Here is a 17,332-nt window from a genome sequence, read left to right on the forward strand (position 1 = left end):
TTTGTAATTTTTAACAGGGAAATACTTTATGCTGACACAGTGCTTAACCCATACAATAAAATAAATTGAAGTGGAAGGAAGGTCAATGATCATGAACAGAGTTAAAAAAATATTTAAACCAATATGATTTCATCATTAATTTTTTCTGTATTAAAATATGTCCCATGTTAAAAAAACATACTTGTATTCACTGATGATCTAAACTTATTATACTAAATTTGGCATTCATGTAAACCCATAGTTGATCGAAATATAACATAGATATGAATCTATATGAAACATCAACATGAATGTTTGACAAAAATGAAAATCAACAAAATTATTAGGAATAGAGGTAACAGAAAATCCATTTAAAAATAGTGACATGGAGTTATTCTATTTAAAATGAGTAGCTTTCATTTTGTGAATGCAATTTTGAACTAACCCAAAAGACGGTGAAAAGTCATGATATTTTATGGGCACCAAATCTTATGTTACACTGTAGAGCTGTATATAATTTGTACCATTATATATCCTTTGATTATAAATAGCTTTAAGATCATGTAGTCTTGCTGGAGAAATCCAATAAAGTTTAATACTATTATTGAATAAGGTAGAATTTTCAATTAGCCACTGGGATAGAATATAAATGCAGATAATTTATATTAGAGTTAAATCTATATCTGCCAAGAATTAAGTATGCCACATGTATATGGACCGATAGAAGAGGTTCATTTCTTTTATTTATTTTCTTAGTGGTACTGGAGATGGAACCCAGGAGCATTCGACCTCTGAGCTACACCCCCAGCCCTATTTTTTATTCTTAATTTTGAAACAGGGTCTCACTGAGTTGCAGAGGGCCTCACTAAGTAGCTAAGGCTGGCCTTGAACCAGGATCCTCCTGTCTCAGCCTTCCGAATGCTGGGATTACAAGCGTACGCCCGGCTGGTTCATTTCATTTTTAAAGCAGTGGGTTGTTTAGGAGATTTAATTCTTTAGCATTTCCTTGAAATTCCTGGCAAGAATTCTGATAGTTCTATGGCCTTATTAAATGGAGAGAATAAAAAAAAAAAAATGTTGTTTGCTGTCACTCTGCAAAGTCACAGCTATTTAAATTAAAACAATCAACTAGACCTCCAAGTGCACTTATGTCTAAAATTTTGCTTTTGTCCCCAAAAGAGAAGGAAATGATCAAGTATTATATTAAGGTGCTTACTCTTCCAGAAAAATAATATCAGAGGAAATTAGTCTTTAACTGGATGCTTGAATTCTTTCCAGGGTTCTTGGTGTGTTTAGATGAAGGGAACTTGACTTTGACGCTTTCCTGATTGCCCTTCAGCGCGGCCTCAAGGCGGGCTTTCAGGGCTGGAGAGGAAGCCATCACGTTTTTAAAAACTGATGAATACTGAGGCCCAATCTGCATGAGACTTTGTAAAGCAAAGTCATGTAAACTTCTCATTACTGAAGGTGCTGATCCCAGAGAATTCTCGTCCAAAAGGAAGGAAATGAGCATGGGCAGAAGACAGGCCACCAGCGGAGAGCCTAGAAAGTATAAATGGTGCAAGTTCAGAACACGAGCCTTCCTCAGTCAAGGTGGCAAAAATACCTGATGGCGGTTTCCCTTGGGAGGAAGCATTCTTCCTACCTTTTCTCCCAAATTAACACTAAATAATATCAATACTTGGATTAATGATTGTGAAATACAGATCCAACGTGACTCGATGAATGGTTTACTACGTAAATAACACTGAGGTTCTGACTTTGGAGAGATTCTGCAACATTATCAATGTAGTGCTGACACTTACGATGCTGTTCTTCAGCGACAGTGACCAGTGCCTCCAAGACCTTTATGCCTTCTTCAAAGACCTGAAGCTCGGTAGTGTCCTCAGGTTTTCTCTTGTCTATTTCCTGCAGTTTTTCCACAATAGAGGATGCTAAAGAGTAAATGTATGGGTAGGAAACTGCTGGATTCGGATACTGAAAAATGGAATGTAGGAGCTGATAGGTCTTGACTTGTACCTAACAGGTAAGAGACAAGAATAGTATAAACTATAAATATAAAAAATAGTATAAACTATAAATATAAAAGAGTCTCTAAAACAAACATTTGAGCAACTAAAAATTCTTTGCAATTAAAGTTGCAAAGGTATTTAAATTTATCTTTAATTTTGGAAGTCCAAGTACCAAAAGATATTTTTTTCTTTTTGAGACTGGAGATTGAACCTAGCGCACTCTACCACTGAACCTCACTCTCGGCCCTTTATCTTTTCTTTTGAGACAAGGATCACAGAGTTGCCTAGGTTGGCCTCAAAATTACAATTCTCCAGAGTTGCTAGGATTACAGGTGTGTGCCACTGCGCCTGGCTGGAGAAGTTTTCAGTTAGTAATAACTGAGCCTCGGATACATTTCACTGACTGATACTGCCACTGTGTGAAGCAAGTATTCAAATAAAGGTCCTAACAATTTGGAGTGGGATAGAAGTATATGAGTACAATAGAGAAGGATAATAACGAGTGGTTACTTTTTCTACTTTTCTCCAGGTCCCATTTTCTCCTTCATGTCCCTCTCTATAATATACAATGACAACAACAACAACAACAAAAACTAGAAGCAATAAAATACAAAAATATTTTGCACAAAATACTTTAGAAACTGTTTTAAACAAAAAGCACATACATTTCATGTATTTCTTTCTCTCTCTTTTTTTTTGGCAGTGTTGGGGACTGAACCCAGCATGCTAGGCAAAGTGTACTATCGCTGAGCCACACCCCCAGCCTAATGTTAGATGTTCACAGGTCATGGTATGAAGTTTTTTAGGAACCATGTCTGAACCACACCAAGTAGGTGTCATCCTATATTTCTGGGAGTAGATATACTGTGAGCATGAGCTACCAATTCCATTTGTAGCACCTAAAGGAATGGGAAAATTAATCTAGCAAATGAAGTGGTCATAAAAGAATGGAATGAACTTGTGTGCATTGTTTTTTGAACAGGTAGTATTATTTCACAATTATACTGCTGAAAACATGTTAGTGAATTTATTTCTCTCTTTTTATTTTTAAAAAAAGGAAATCCACGCCAGGCATGGTGGCGCACACTTGTAATCCCAGTATTTGGGAGGCTGAGACAGGAGGATTGCAGGTTCCTGGCCAGCCTCAGCTACTTAGTGAGATCTTCCGCAACTTACTAAGACCCTGTTTCAAAATAAAGACCAAAAGCTGGGCATGGTGGTGCACACTTGTAATTCCAGCATTTGGGAGGCAGAGACTGGAGGATCATGGTTCGTGGATAGCCTCAGTTATTTAGTGAGGCCCTTAGCAACTCAGTGAGACTCTGTTTCAAAAATAAAGAGTAAAAATAAATAGGACTGGGGGTATAGCCCCTGGGTTTCATCCCAGTACTGAGGGGAAAAAAAAAAAAAAAAAAAAAACAATACAAAATAAGGTTGGGGACGTAGCTTGGAGGTGGAATGCCCCTGGGTTCCATTCCTAGTACTACAAAAAAATTCAAGAATAAAAAATAGGGCTGGGAGTGTAGCTCAGAGGTAGAATGCCTCTGACACTGAAAAAAAGGAAAAAGAGAAAAAAAAAAGGCGGGGGTATAGATTAGTGGTAGAATGTCCCTAGGTTCAATCCGTGTGAGTGTATGACACACATGTCCCTTGTTCTAATTATAGCAATAAAACTTCCTATCAAAATATTTTCTAGAGTTACACTAATTTTAAGATGCCCTTATTTCAAATTTAGCTTCATAATATTTCCTTTCTCTTTTCCTCATTACCCTTTACCCTGAGGGTGAAAGAATAAAGACTATTATTTGTCTTTGTTACCCAAGAGTAGGAATTAATCCCAAATCTAAAAACAAAAAACTGTTGTCTGAAGCTTCTTGTTGAAGCCAACAAAATCACAAAGAAAAGGTTTGCAAAACTCCTAATACTTTCCTATTACAATCATCTGCCTGCTGAGAGACACTTACCATAGGATCTTTTATGCTAAGAGTAGCCTTGAATTTCTCAATGCAACGCTCCTGAAGGCATGGGATGCTAGTCACCTCTGGACTGGTAGACAAAATAAATACTGTGATGGCAGTAAGCAGACTGACTTCATCAAGGTCTTGATGTGTTCCATCGCCTAAGGAGAAATGATCCATTAGAACAGATCGTATTTATACTTTATGCATCTGTGTAGCTTTAGTTTGATAGCAATAACTTTTTTGTGTATACAATGAACACAGGTAACAAACACTGACTGACAGGCTTTAAAAACTTTGGCAAATATTGGAGATTTTAAGATGTGTATTATTAAGTAATTCTTTTTTTTTTTGTGAGGGTCTGTGATGAAACCCAGGGGCATTCGACCTCCGAGCTACACCTCCTGCCCTGTTTTTTATTCTTTATTTTGAAACAGGGTCTCACTAAGTTACGGAGTGCCTCACTAAGTAGCTGAGCCTGTCTGCGAACCGCGATCCTCCAGTCTCAGCCTCCCAAATGCTGGGATTACAAGAGTGTGTCACCATGCCTGGTTATAAGTAATTCTAAGAAGGCCTGATAGCTGGGTATGGTGGTGCATCCTCCTGTCTCAACCTCCCAAGTACTGGGATTATAAGTGTGCACCACCACACCTAGCTATTGGACAAGAGTGGCAGGGATAATGTTTTATATGTCTAAAGACATTTTACAACCACTGTAATATGCTATTAAAAATAAAAACTATGGTGGTGTACACCTATAATCCCAGCATTTGGAAGGCTGAGACAGGAGGATAGCGGACTTGAGGCTGACCTCAGTGAATTAATGAGGCCCTTTTTCCAAAATAAAGTATAAATAAAATAGAACTGGGGGTATAGCTAAAAGGTAGAATGCTCCTGGATTAAATCCCCAGAACCAGCAAATAAACAAACAATAAAAATCACATAACAGGGTCTGGAAGTGTAGGTCAGTGGTAGAGCACATGCCTAAGTGTACAAGGCTCTGAATTTGATCCCTGGCACTGCAAAAATGTCACCCCCTAAAACAAAAGACCCACACAATGATAAGAGAAGATGAAAAAACATAATAAGGAAAATAATACTGGCTGTCATTTTATTGATGCATGCTAGTAATAAACAAGATGCTTCATGTATTATGTTACTGTGTTTACAATTTCCTATAAAATAATGTCCTTGCTGGATGCCAGTGATATATGATCCTAGCTACTCTGGAGACTGAGGGAGGGGATCAGAAGTTTAAGATCAGCCTGGTCCAATTAGTGAGACCCTTGTTTTAAATCATAATATCCTGATTTTTTTTTTTTTTCTTGTGGTAGTAGGGGTGGAATCCAGGGGCTTTCTACCTCTGGGCTGCACTCCCAGACCTATTTTATATTTTATTTGGAAACGGTCTCACTAAGTTGCTGAGAGCCTCACTAAGTAGCTGAGGCTGGCTTTGAAACTGTGCGATCTTCCTGTCTCAGCCTCCCAAGTGGAGAGATTACAAACGTGTACCACCACGCCCGGCCCTGTAACCTGGCCAGTCACTCAGCTAGTAAATACTGGAGTGATGAGCCAGACTGATTTTGTTTTATTTATAATGACTTATCCATTTTTCAGTACAGTGTATATAAAAAGTTCTGTCATAGACCATTTTTATATAAACATACTCTTAATTCTAAAGGTTTCTTACCATAAACACATAGGCTACTTGTCATTTAACTGTACTAAAAGGTAAAAGGCATTAAATGTACACATATCTTAAGGTGAGAATCCTCTAGGTGAGAATCACAACTATAGTCAAGTAAATTGCTTATCCTCAAAAAAGCATTTCACTGTTTAAGACAATCTGAACAAATGCTTCCAAACAGCCTTAATTACCTGGATCCCAACAATCGAGAACAGTTGTTAAAGCACTGCGAAGCAGGTTGGTCCACGCAGTGTGGCTCTTCTCTGCTCGGGCCATGGGGGAAGACAGTATTCCCTTTAGAGCCTGGAGGGAAGCTGCCACCGTTGAAGATAACTGGCCCCCAGGTAACTTTACAGCGGTTTCTCTGAGGACCCCAATTGTGAGGTACAATATAGTAGGAAGAATTGAGATGCTTCCTATAAGACAAATGTTAGAAACACTCAGCCAGGTGTGGTGGTGCATGCCTGTAATCCTAGGGCTGGGGGTGTATCTTGGAGAGAGAATGCCCTTGGGTTCAATCCCTAGTGCCACACACACACAATTTTTAGACATATTCTGGACTGGAACCCAGGGGCATTCTACCTCCAAGATATAACTCCAGTCCTATTTTTTTATTCTTTATTTTGAAACAAGGTCTTACTAAGTAGCTGAGGCTGCCTGTGAACCTGTAATCCTCCTGTCTCAGCCTCTTAAGTACTGCCATTATAACTGCTAAGATAATTAAGTAACTTATATTAAGTTTTTAAGGTTGTATTAAATTTTGATGACTAGCCGGGCGTGGTGGTGCATGAATTTAATCCCAGCAATTGGGAGGCTGAGATAGGAGATCGCACAGGTTTGAAGCCAGCCTCAGCTACTTAGTGAGACCCTGTTTTCAAATAAAGTACAAAAATAGGTTTGGGAGTATAGCTTGGAGTTAGAAAAGTCCCTGAGTTCTACCCTCAATACCACACACAAAAATATTGATGGCTATAATTGATATTTAAACTGTACAACAGTATTATTAGTATAATTAAGGTTTTGTTGTCTTATATTTTTTGGTAGTTGAGCTAATACCAGATCTTTTAATAATTTTTTTTTTTTGGTACTTCGGATTGAACCTAGGAGCATTTTATCTACACTCAGTTGTGGAGTTTGGCCTGGAACCTGCTAATCCTACTATCTCAGCCTCACATAACTCTGCTGTATTTTACCCCCCCCCCTTTTTTTTGATACTCGGGATGGAATCTGGAGGTATTCTACCTCCAAGTTATACCCCCAAACTGATTTTATTTCTTATTTGGAAACAGGGTTTCACTAAAGAGGGCCTCGCTAAATTGTGAAGGTTGGCTTTGAATCTGTGATCTGCATCTCAGCCTCTCAAAGTACTGGGATTTTTTTTGTGTGTGTGGTACTGGGGTTCCTAGAAGCCCTTCTATCTCCAAGCTACACTCCCAGACCGATTTTATACTTTTTATTTGGAAACAGGGTCTCTTAAGCCAGAGAGGCTGGCTTTGAACCTGCATGATCCTCCTGTCTCCAGCTCCCTAGCGCAGGGATTACAAGCGTGCACCACCACGCCCGGCTCAAGTACTAGGATTATAAATGTGCTCCACCATGCCCAGGTTAACCATTTTTATTTTAAATTAAATTTTTTTTTAATTTTTTGCGGTACTGGGGATGGAACCCAGGGGCATTCTACCTCTGAGCTACACTACTAGTCCTATCTTTTAGCCTTTTTAGCCTTTTTTTTTTTTGTGGTACTGGGGGTGGAACCCAGGAGCTCTTCTATCTCTGGGCTATACTTCCAAACCTATTTTATACTTTATTTGGAAACAGGGTCTCACTAAGTTGCTGAGAGCCTAAGTAGCTGAGGCTGGCTTTGAACCTGCGCGATCCTCTCGTCTCAGCCTCCCAAGCACTGGGATTACAAGCGTGCGCCACAAAGGCCAGCACTCTTTTAGTCATTTTTTTAAGGTTTGAAACAGGACCTCACTAAGTAGTAGCTGAAGCTGTCCGTGCACCACAATCCTCCCATCTCTGCCTCCTGAATGCTGGGTTTACAAGTGTTACACCGCCACGTCCCCCCCCACCCCGACCTTTTTTTGGTGGCACTGGGGATTAAACCCAGAGGCATTTACCTCTGAGTTAAACTCCCAGCCTGATTTTATTTCTTATTTGGAAATGGGGTCTTGCTAAATTGCAGAGGGCCTTGCTAAGCTGTTAAGGCTGGCTTCGAACCTGTGATCCTCCTGTCTCAGCCTCCCAAGTACTGAAATTACAAGCATGTACCACTACGCCCAGCTATACTATGCTCTTTCAAGAAATTTGTGGAAGCCAGGCGTGATGGTGCACGCTTGTAATCCCAGCAGTCGGGAGGCTGAGACCGGAGGATCGTGGTTCGCGGACAGCCTCAGCTACTTAGTGAGGCTCTCCGCAACTTAGTGAGACCGTGTTTCAAAATAAAGAATAAAAAATAGGGCAGGGGTGTAACTTGGAGGTCAAATACCTCTGGGTTCCATTCCCAGACCCGCAAAAAAAGAAAAAAAAAATTTGTGGAAATCCACTCAGTACAAAATACTAGACGTTTTCGGCTGGGTGTGGTGATACACGCTTGTAATCCTCGCGCTTGGGAGGTGGAGACAGGAGGATCATGCAGGTTCAAAGCTAGCCATGCTGGCTTATGAGACCCTGTTTCCAAATAAAATATAAAATAGGTCTGGGAGTGTAGCCCAGAGCCCAGAGGTAGAAGGGTTCCATCCCTAGTATCACCAAAAAAAAAAAAAAAAAAAAAAAAAGAAAAGAAAAGAAACAACAACAACAACAAACCACCACCACCAACAACCAAAAAAACCCCACCAAACAAAATACTAGGAGTTTTCATGGCCACTGAAAACAGTTGAAAAGGTAGTTAAGGGTTGGGCATGGTGGGGCATGCTTGTAATCCCAGTGCTTGGGAGGCTGAGACAGGAGGATTGCATGGATTTGAAGCCAGCCTCAGCTACTTAGTGAGGCTCTCAGCAACTTAGTGAGACCCTGTTTCCAAATAAAATATAAAATAGGTCTGGGGGTATAGTCCACAGGTAGAAGGCCCCTGGGTCCCGTCCCCAGTTCCCTCCCCCCAAAAAAGTTATTTTTAAGTTTAAAATGAACATGAAGAAACTAAAGCTAAAATTTAATTTAATTTTCCGGAGTCCACTCAACAAAACTCATATAGTGTATTTTTACCCCAATCCTCTGCTAGTCACTGCACCCCCCCACTCTTGGTATAAGACAGGATGTGAGAAAAAGGAGTAAAAGATTTAGTTAAACTGAAGCTTAAAGTTGTGAAGCTAAAAATAAGATAGCATAAGACACATCTAAGCAAAAATGTGCTTACCAATTAAGAAGTATATATTAAGTACTGAATAGCTGTTATGTGCTAGATTTTGTAGAGTATGCAACATTTAGTTGGAATTAAGACACATATCTTTACATATATTATCTTATAATTACATAAAATGCTTCCATATGACAGATTAAAGCTACAGATTTACATACAGAAAGAACATATGTATGCATACACTCAAAACTTAGTATGAGCTAGAATTTTTATTTTTATTTTTTACAGGTCTGAGGGTGGAACCCAGGGGCATCTGACCTCCGAGCTACACCCCCTGCCCCATTTTTTATTCTTTATTTTGAAACAGGGTCTCACTAAGTTGCGAAGGGCCTAAGTAGCTGAGGCTGTCCGCGAACCGCGATCCTCCGGTCTAGGCCTCTCGAATGCTGGGATTACAAGCGTGCGCCACCAGGCCCAGCATGAGCTAGAATTTTTAGGGAAAACTTTATAGATGTAACTCATCTATAGTTAGAACTAATATATATATATATATATTCTTTGTAGTATGGAGGATTGAACCCAAGGCCTCAAGCATTCTAGGCAAGTGCTCTACCACTGAGCTACACTCCCAGCCCTAGTGTTGAACTTTGAAGGAAGAAAAAAATTTAAAAGCAAAGAAGAGATGGGGTTGTTTCAGAACAAGTGACAGCAAGGACAACAGCACAGAACAAGGATGAACATGAAGCCTTCTGGGTTTAGGATTTGCATAGAATGAATCAGCTGAACTAGACGGAGAGCCTTAAACCCTAGGTTAAAAAGTGTACGGCCTGGGAGCTGTGGGTAGAGCTCAGTGGCAGAGTGCTGGCCTAGCATGTGTGAGATCCTAGATTCCATCCTCAGCAGTGAGAGAGAAAAAAAAAAAAAAAGAAAAAAAAAAGATTAGCAACAAGGCTGCATCATCTGCTAATGCGATTTCTCTTCTTTTGCACCAAGTAAAGCAATCACATGACCACAGCATACCTTCAGGAGAGCACACTGCAGGAAGTTCAGAGAGAATAACCAGTGCAGCTGAAACCAATCTACTTCCATCTTCAGTCAGTAGCTGTGGCTTTGCAGCTTTTACTCCCGGACTACCCGTCAATTTAGGATTTAGTTCTGGGAGTTGTCTAACAAGAATGCATACACACAATTCCAGAGTTGCAAAGACCAAAGACTTCCCAGGCACCAGTCCTCCTGTATCCTTTCCTTCTCCAAATTCTGGCAGAGTTTCCTTCTCAGCAGCCCCATCATCAACTAAAACATAGAAAGAATGGTGTTTAATAAAATACTTTGTGCCTGCTTGGTTTCTGGAAAATGACAATTTTCATCTTTTTATAGGTAACATTTAATGGCTTAAGTCTTGGTAGTGTTAAAGCTGTTATGGGTTAAAAACAACAACAACAAACCTGTCACCCTGTCAGCTTTAAAAATATTGCCTGTTTAGCCCATTTAACTCCTTGCTGTTAAGAATGTGAACGTGACAGAGCTCTTAATAGTGACCTAGGTCCCTCATGCTTGTTTGTTTTTGCGGTACTGGGGATTGAACCCAGGGGCATTCTACCTCTGAGCTATTCCCCCAATGCTATTTTATTCTTTATTCTGAGACAGGTTCTCACTAAGTTGTGGAAGACTCCATGAGTTATTGAGACTGGTTGTGAACTGGCGGTCCACCTGTCTCAGCCCCCCAAGTATTGGGACCACAAGTGTGTGCCACCGTGCCCAGCTCCCTCGTGTTCTAAGAAATTGCCCTATCACCCTGGACTGCTTGTCTCTAGACTTCTTGTTAAGTGAGAGAATAAATCGTTCTGTCTTAAATCTACTTTTATATTGGGATTTTTATTATATGTAGCCAAATGTAATCTTAAATGATAAACTTACCAATAATGTATCAGACCTGTAAACAAGCAGGTGTCAAACTAAGAGATTAAATAACTATCAACAGTTTTTGGGTTTTTTTGGTGGCACTGGGGATGGAACCCAGGGATGTTCTATTTCTGAGCTACCCGCCAGTCCTATTTTACTTTTGATTTTGAACTTGCTAAGTTGTTGAGGCCGGCCTTGAAACTGTAATCCTCCTTTCTCAGCCTCACAAGTCCTGGGATTACAGGTGTGCACACCACATCTGGTTTATCAATAGTTCTTCCCATGTACATTGGTAAGTGGTCTAGCAGCACAGGAATATTTTTTTTCTTCAAGCTTTGTTAAAATTCTCATTTTCCCCAAAAATGGCTTAACTATAGACAATATCCAAACTAACATGCACAGAAGAATACGAGGTTTAAAGCTAAGCCTAGAGATCTTCCATTTGTCCTGTACATCACACATTTTCAAGACTACATAGATATTAGATTTACCTTCTGCACTTCGTCTTTTCTCCCTCACGTGTTCTTGAGCTGCATAGATAATCTGCCTCACCACTTCAAGTGACGCCAACTGAACGGAAGGCGATTCTCTGGTCAAAACCACTCGATGCAGCACATTCAGCAACTCAATACCCAAGTCCTATTATAGAGAACAGGTAGAGGACACTGCGTGGGGAGTTACACACTATTTTGTTTTGGTAAAAAAATACCAATGTAAAATGTCATTTTGACAAAATTTAGAAAAAGAAAGTATGACAAACAGCCCATAAAAAATAAAGATGTCTGTGTAATAAACTTATGTAAAAACACTTTAAACCAACTCCACACTATATTTTGTCCAGTCTTTTGGAAGATGGCACTATGGTAAAGATCATTTTCATACAGGTTCTAAACTGGGCAAACAGAGAAGGACATTTCAAAAACAGGATGGGAGAACTGGCTAATGAACACAGAGGCTGACAAGTAGATTCCCAGGCTTACATTAAGGTTTTCTAGTAGTAATAAAGACTGAGGGAGAGGTATGGTATTAAAATAGATTGCTCTCTAAGGAATAAATACACTAGAGAAATACTACTCCATTTCCCTTTCTCTCTTTTTTTACTGGCTACTCTGGTTGCTTTCTTTCACCTTTGAAAATAACAGAGCACATCTGTCATCACACTTGTTTTAACACATGGAGAAATGAAGCACTAAGTCTACGATTTATTTAAGCCCCATTCAAGTCAGGTCAGGACCTAATGCTTTAAACCTGATAAACGACAGTGTAATTAAATAATAGATAGTCTATGTAGACGGGCAATCATACTCCCTATTCACCTTAAAACCTGAGTCAATAACAACAAAATTAGTACACTGGATAACACATGGTGCCATAAGGGCCTGCTGAGTGTGTATTTACCCCTGAGAAGAGCAGCCCAAGGGAGCGCCACATTTGCACAGTAGTCCTTTCACCATGGACACAACTGCACCTACAGGCGAAACCACCTACACGCTAGACAGCAGTTTCTTGAAAACACTTGCCATTGATCTCACCAACAGGAATACTTTGTAATGGATAGTAACTAAAAGAATAAATTAGATTCTTGTGGGAAAATGGAATGTAAGAAGATATGGATGAATGCAGAGATCAGGGTTCACAGAAACAGAAAGAGCCAAGAATGAATGCCACATGTAATCAGTGGCTGCTGTCCCAGACCAAACACAGGACCTTCTTGCTGCAGCAGAAAGCACAGACACAAAGGTGGCGGAGTCAGAGGTCTGACTGCGCCTGGGTCGTCACGTGTTCTGATGGCCCTACAGTGCCAAGGCCAAGCTGCACAGCTATTTAATTTTCTTTACACCTTTCTGTTCACTTCGGTTCACTGTAGTAACCGGAACATGTTTCTGTTCCTTCAAATTACAGCAGCTGTACAAAAAACAAGGAATCACCTGATCACTGCCAATTTTCGATCTGGGCCAAGGAACGTCCAGGAGGGCCTGTAACGCATGTAAACAAGCAGTGATGCTCTCCATTGTTGCCTCCGCTCGCAGTGAACAGAGAAAGCCCACACTGATTCCTGTGGAGGGCAAGAGAGATCCTCAGACTATGCAGTTAAAGAGTTAATCTTCTATTTTGATAAGATATTCAAATAGGCTTAACAAATAAATCCAATTAAACAAGTGACATGGCAAGTCTCTTTCCTGTGTTACCTACACAAACACAAAGCATAATCTCAACTAGGTCTGTGTATAATTTGCTTAGGTTGCTATAAAACAGCTCATAGATGCAAAAATTACAATAAAACTGTATGAGGGAACTTAACATGTGGTTTCATAATTTTGAATAAAATTTAAGTGATTATCATGTATCAGGCACCATGCTTTATATGTATACTATTATTATTTAGTAATTTTCTTACTACATTCTCATGATACTGAATGAAAATAGGTACTATTATAACCAGTATTTTTTTTTTTTTTGGTAGTAGTGGGGATTGGACTCAGGGCCTTGCATATGCTTGGCAAGTGCTCTACTACTGAGCTATAATCCCAGCCTTTAAAAGTTCCTTTTAAAATGCTCTCACCCTAAGGCAACTGGAAACAAATATAAAAATGTGGAGTTGGGGGTGGTTGAGATTGAACTCAGGATCTTGCAAATTCTGCCTACACCTTCTACCACAGAGCGACATACACCTTCAGGCCCTAGAAATAATTTAATAGGCTCAAGGATGTAAGAATCAGGTCATTTCAGGCCTGGAAATGAAAAATAACAGAAGTTCTATGAACTACAAATCTTACATATTGATTTACTTTTATAATCTTTACATTTCATTTAATCACAAATTTCTTCTTTTTTTGTGTGTACTGGGGATTGAATCCAGAGGCATTCTACCTCTGAGCTGTACCTCCAGTCTTATTTTATTTTTATTTTGAAATAGGATCTTAATACTAGGGTGATGAGAGTCTGATTACTTCCTGAGGCTGTCCTTGAACCTGCAATCCTCCTGTCTCAGGCCACCAAGAACTGGGATTATAGGCATGTGCCACCATGCCTGGACAATAAATAATGAACTTACAGTTTGTTTCCTTAGAACCAAATTATATAGAAAAAAATGTTATTGTGAAAGCTCACTGTGTTAAGACACCTCACTTTAAAAATAAAGTTGTAGCCGGGCGTGGTGACACATGCTTATAATCCCAGCATTCAGGAGGAGGAGACAGGAAGATCACGGTTCTCGGACGGCCTCAGCTACTTAGTGAGGCCCCTTGCAACTCAGTGAGACCCTGTTTCAAAAATAAAGAATAATGCTGGGCGTGGTGGTGCACGCTTGTAATCCCAGCACTTGGGAGGCCGAGACAGGAAGATTGCACAGGTTCGAAGCCAGCCTCAGCTACTTAGTGAGGTTCTCAGCAACTTAGTGAGACCCTGTTTCCAAATAAAATATAAAATAGGTCTGGAAGTATGGCCTGGAGATAGAAAAGCCTCTGGGTTCCACCCCCAGTACCACAAAAAAGTTAAATAAATAAAGAATAAAAAATTAGGGCTGGGGGTGTAGAATGCCCCTGGGTTCCATCCCCAGTACCGCCAAAAAAAAAAAAAAAAAAAAAAAAAAAAAAAGCTGTGGTACAACACCTGAGTTTGATCCCAGAAATATCATCAAAAATAAATAAAATAAAATCAGTTGTAGGAAAGCTAAAAAAAAATTAAATTTCATAAATCTAAAAATTTCATTAACTCTTAATCTTTAATATCTACTTGCAGTTCTGTGCCAGTGAGCATACTTTATTTTCTTTCTTTCTCTCTCTCCTTCTCTCTTTCTCTCTCTGTCTCTCTCCTTTCCTTCTTTCTTTCTTTCTTTCTTTCTTTCCTTCTTTCTTTCTTTCTTTCTTTCTTTCTTTCTTTCTTTCTTTCTTTCTTTCTTTCTTTTCTTTTCTTTCTTTCTTTCTTTCGTCTGGGGATGGAACCCAGGGGCATCTGACCTCCAACCCACACCCCCTGCCCTAGTTTTATTCATTATTTTGAAACAGGGTCTCACTAACTTGTGGAGGGCCTCACTAAGTAGCTGAGGCTGTCTGCAAACTGCGATCCTCTGGTTTCAGCCTCACAAATGCTGGGATTATTTATTTTCTTTTTCTGTGGTACTAGAGATTAAACCTCAGGACATTCTACCACGAAGCTATTTTACCCTCAGCCCTTTTAAAAGGTTTTATTTATTTATTTATTTATTCATTTTTACAGTACAGGGAACTAAACCCAGGGGTATTCTACGTCCATAGTACACTCCCAGCCCTGTTTTTATTCTTTATTTTGAAATAGGGTCTCACTGAATTGCAAGGGGCCTAAGTAGGTGAGGCTGTAAGTGAACCTGCAATCCTACTGTCTCAGCCTCCCAAATACTGGGATTACAAGTGTGTGCCATCGTGCCCAGCTCTACATTTTTTATTTTGATACAGGTTCTTACCAAGTGGTCACATGCTGGCCTTAAACCTGTGAACCTGTCTCAGCCCTCCAAGTACTGGGATGACAGGCATGCACTGTCTCTACCTGAGCATATTTGAAACTTTCAATTGTTGAGAACAAGGGGACTACCCATCAAAATACTGCAGCTTTTTTATTATACAGTGAGAGAACATTTGTAGACATGACACAGATTTTTTTTTTTGTGGTACTGGGGTTGGAACCCAGGGGCTATCTACCTTCATGCTATACTCCCAGACCTATTTTATACTTTATTTGAAAAACAGGGTCTCACTAAGTTGCTGAGAGCCTTATTAAGTAGCTGAGGCTGGCTTTGAATCTGTGTGATCCTCCTGTCTGAGCCTCCCAAGTGCAGGGATTACAAGCGTGTGCCACCACGCCTGGCTGACAGAGCTTTTAAAATTTGTGTGAAAAGAACTAGGTTTCCTCTACAAAAATTTCTGTAATTTATTTGACTTAATAAGCCTGTAGAATTATAGGCTTATAATAAAATTCTTAATTTTATAAAAGGTGTATACGTTTATCCAGTTGCGTTGAGGCTCTCTCTCATACTCAGCAAAGAACGATGTGACAGTCCCCAGGAAGATGGGCAGCAAGGCACAACTCAAGGAAAACCCTCTACACTGTCAGCATGGAAGCGCTTTTACTGACCTAAAATCAGATGGAATCTATCGGTGTAGACATCCTCAGGGGACTTTACTGCAGCCCCAGATGACGAACCCTGACACATGGAGGTCGGTGTTACAGGCCTTGAGAGATTAGATGCTCCTTCATCTGGATCAGCAACAACAAAGCCTGTGCTTGTAAGCCACAATGCTGTTGCATGAAGAATAAGGGCCCAGGAATTATAATAATGCAACTTTGCATTTTCACTAGTTTCTGCTGTGTAAAAAGCACCACCTATAGAAAAAAATAAAAGAGAGGAAGTGAACAGTTTCAGGAGGAATAAGAGATTAGTTTCCAGTATGTTTATTTTTATTTTTTATTTTTATTTATTTATATTTTGTGGGTCTGGGGATGGAACCCAGGGGCATTTGACCTCCGAGCTACACCCCCTGCCCTATTTTTTATTCTTTATTTTGAATCCAGGTCTCACTGAGCTGTAGAGGGCCTCACTAAGCAGCTGAGGTTGTCTGCGAACCATGAGCCTCCAGTCTCAGCCTCCCGAATGCTGGGATTACAAGCGTGCACCACCACGCCCAGCCCAATGTTTTCTTTTCTTGGTTACAAGATCAAGGCCATTTCTATCACTTGACAAGTTCAATTGTAGCCTCTTTCAGTCAGTCCTGCATACCCCAAGGCAGCTAATTTCTTTCTTTCTTTTTTTTTTTTTTGGTGGTACTGGGGTTCCTGGAAGCCCTTCTACCTCCGGGCTACACTCCCAGACCTATTTTTACATTTTTATTTTGGAAACAGGGTCTCCTAAACCAGTGCGCGTGGCTGGCTTCGAACATGCGCGATCCTCCTGTCTCTGCCTCCCAAGCACGGGGATTACAAGCGTGCGCCACCACGCCCGGCCATGGCAGCTAATTTCTGATTTTCATTAGCACAGATAAATTCTGCCTATTCTTGGACTTCATATAAATATTATATTCACTTGTGATTGATTTAATGTTTTTAGAGAGTCATTCATGTTGCTATGTTATCAATATTTTGTCACTAATTTTTTTTAAGTACTAGAAACTGAACATGGGCATTCCATCTCTAAGGTATACTCCTAGCTTTTTAAATTTTATTTTATTTTTGGTGGTACTAGGATGGAACCCAGGGGCTTTCTACCTCCGGGCTATACTCCCAGACGTATTTTATACTTTATTTAGAAACAGGGTCTCACTAAGTTGCTGAGAGCCTCACTAAGTAGCTGAGGCTGGCTTTGAACCTGTGGATCCTCCTGTCTCAGCCTCCCAAGCGGGGGGATTACAAGCGTGTGCCACCATGCCTGGGTCCTTTTTATTTTTGAAACAGGGTCTCACACTAAGTTGCTGAGGCTGGCCGAAAACCTGCAATCTTTCTGTCTCAATTTGCCAAGTACTGG

At 40.1% G+C, this 17,332-nt stretch overlaps 1 protein-coding gene across 2 annotated transcripts in view; it reads right to left on the reverse strand.

The window, feature by feature from the left end:
- Positions 1-1,213: 1,213 nt before the first annotated feature.
- Positions 1,214-17,332, reverse strand: part of HEATR5A (HEAT repeat containing 5A) — a gene marked incomplete at both ends in the record, with an annotated part of 101,021 nt that continues 84,902 nt past the window's right edge. For both annotated transcript variants that reach the window (XM_080706842.1, XM_080706841.1), the window contains 8 exons: positions 1,214-1,521; positions 1,785-1,998; positions 3,956-4,110; positions 5,828-6,052; positions 9,958-10,230; positions 11,331-11,478; positions 12,768-12,895; positions 15,949-16,197. In XM_080706842.1, the coding sequence (XP_080562968.1) occupies positions 1,214-1,521; positions 1,785-1,998; positions 3,956-4,110; positions 5,828-6,052; positions 9,958-10,230; positions 11,331-11,478; positions 12,768-12,895; positions 15,949-16,197 (1,700 nt within the window). The remainder of the gene's footprint in view (positions 1,522-1,784; positions 1,999-3,955; positions 4,111-5,827; positions 6,053-9,957; positions 10,231-11,330; positions 11,479-12,767; positions 12,896-15,948; positions 16,198-17,332) is intronic.

This window comes from Muscardinus avellanarius, assembly GCF_963383645.1.
Source record: "Muscardinus avellanarius genome assembly, chromosome: 12".
NCBI lineage: Eukaryota > Metazoa > Chordata > Mammalia > Rodentia > Gliridae > Muscardinus > Muscardinus avellanarius.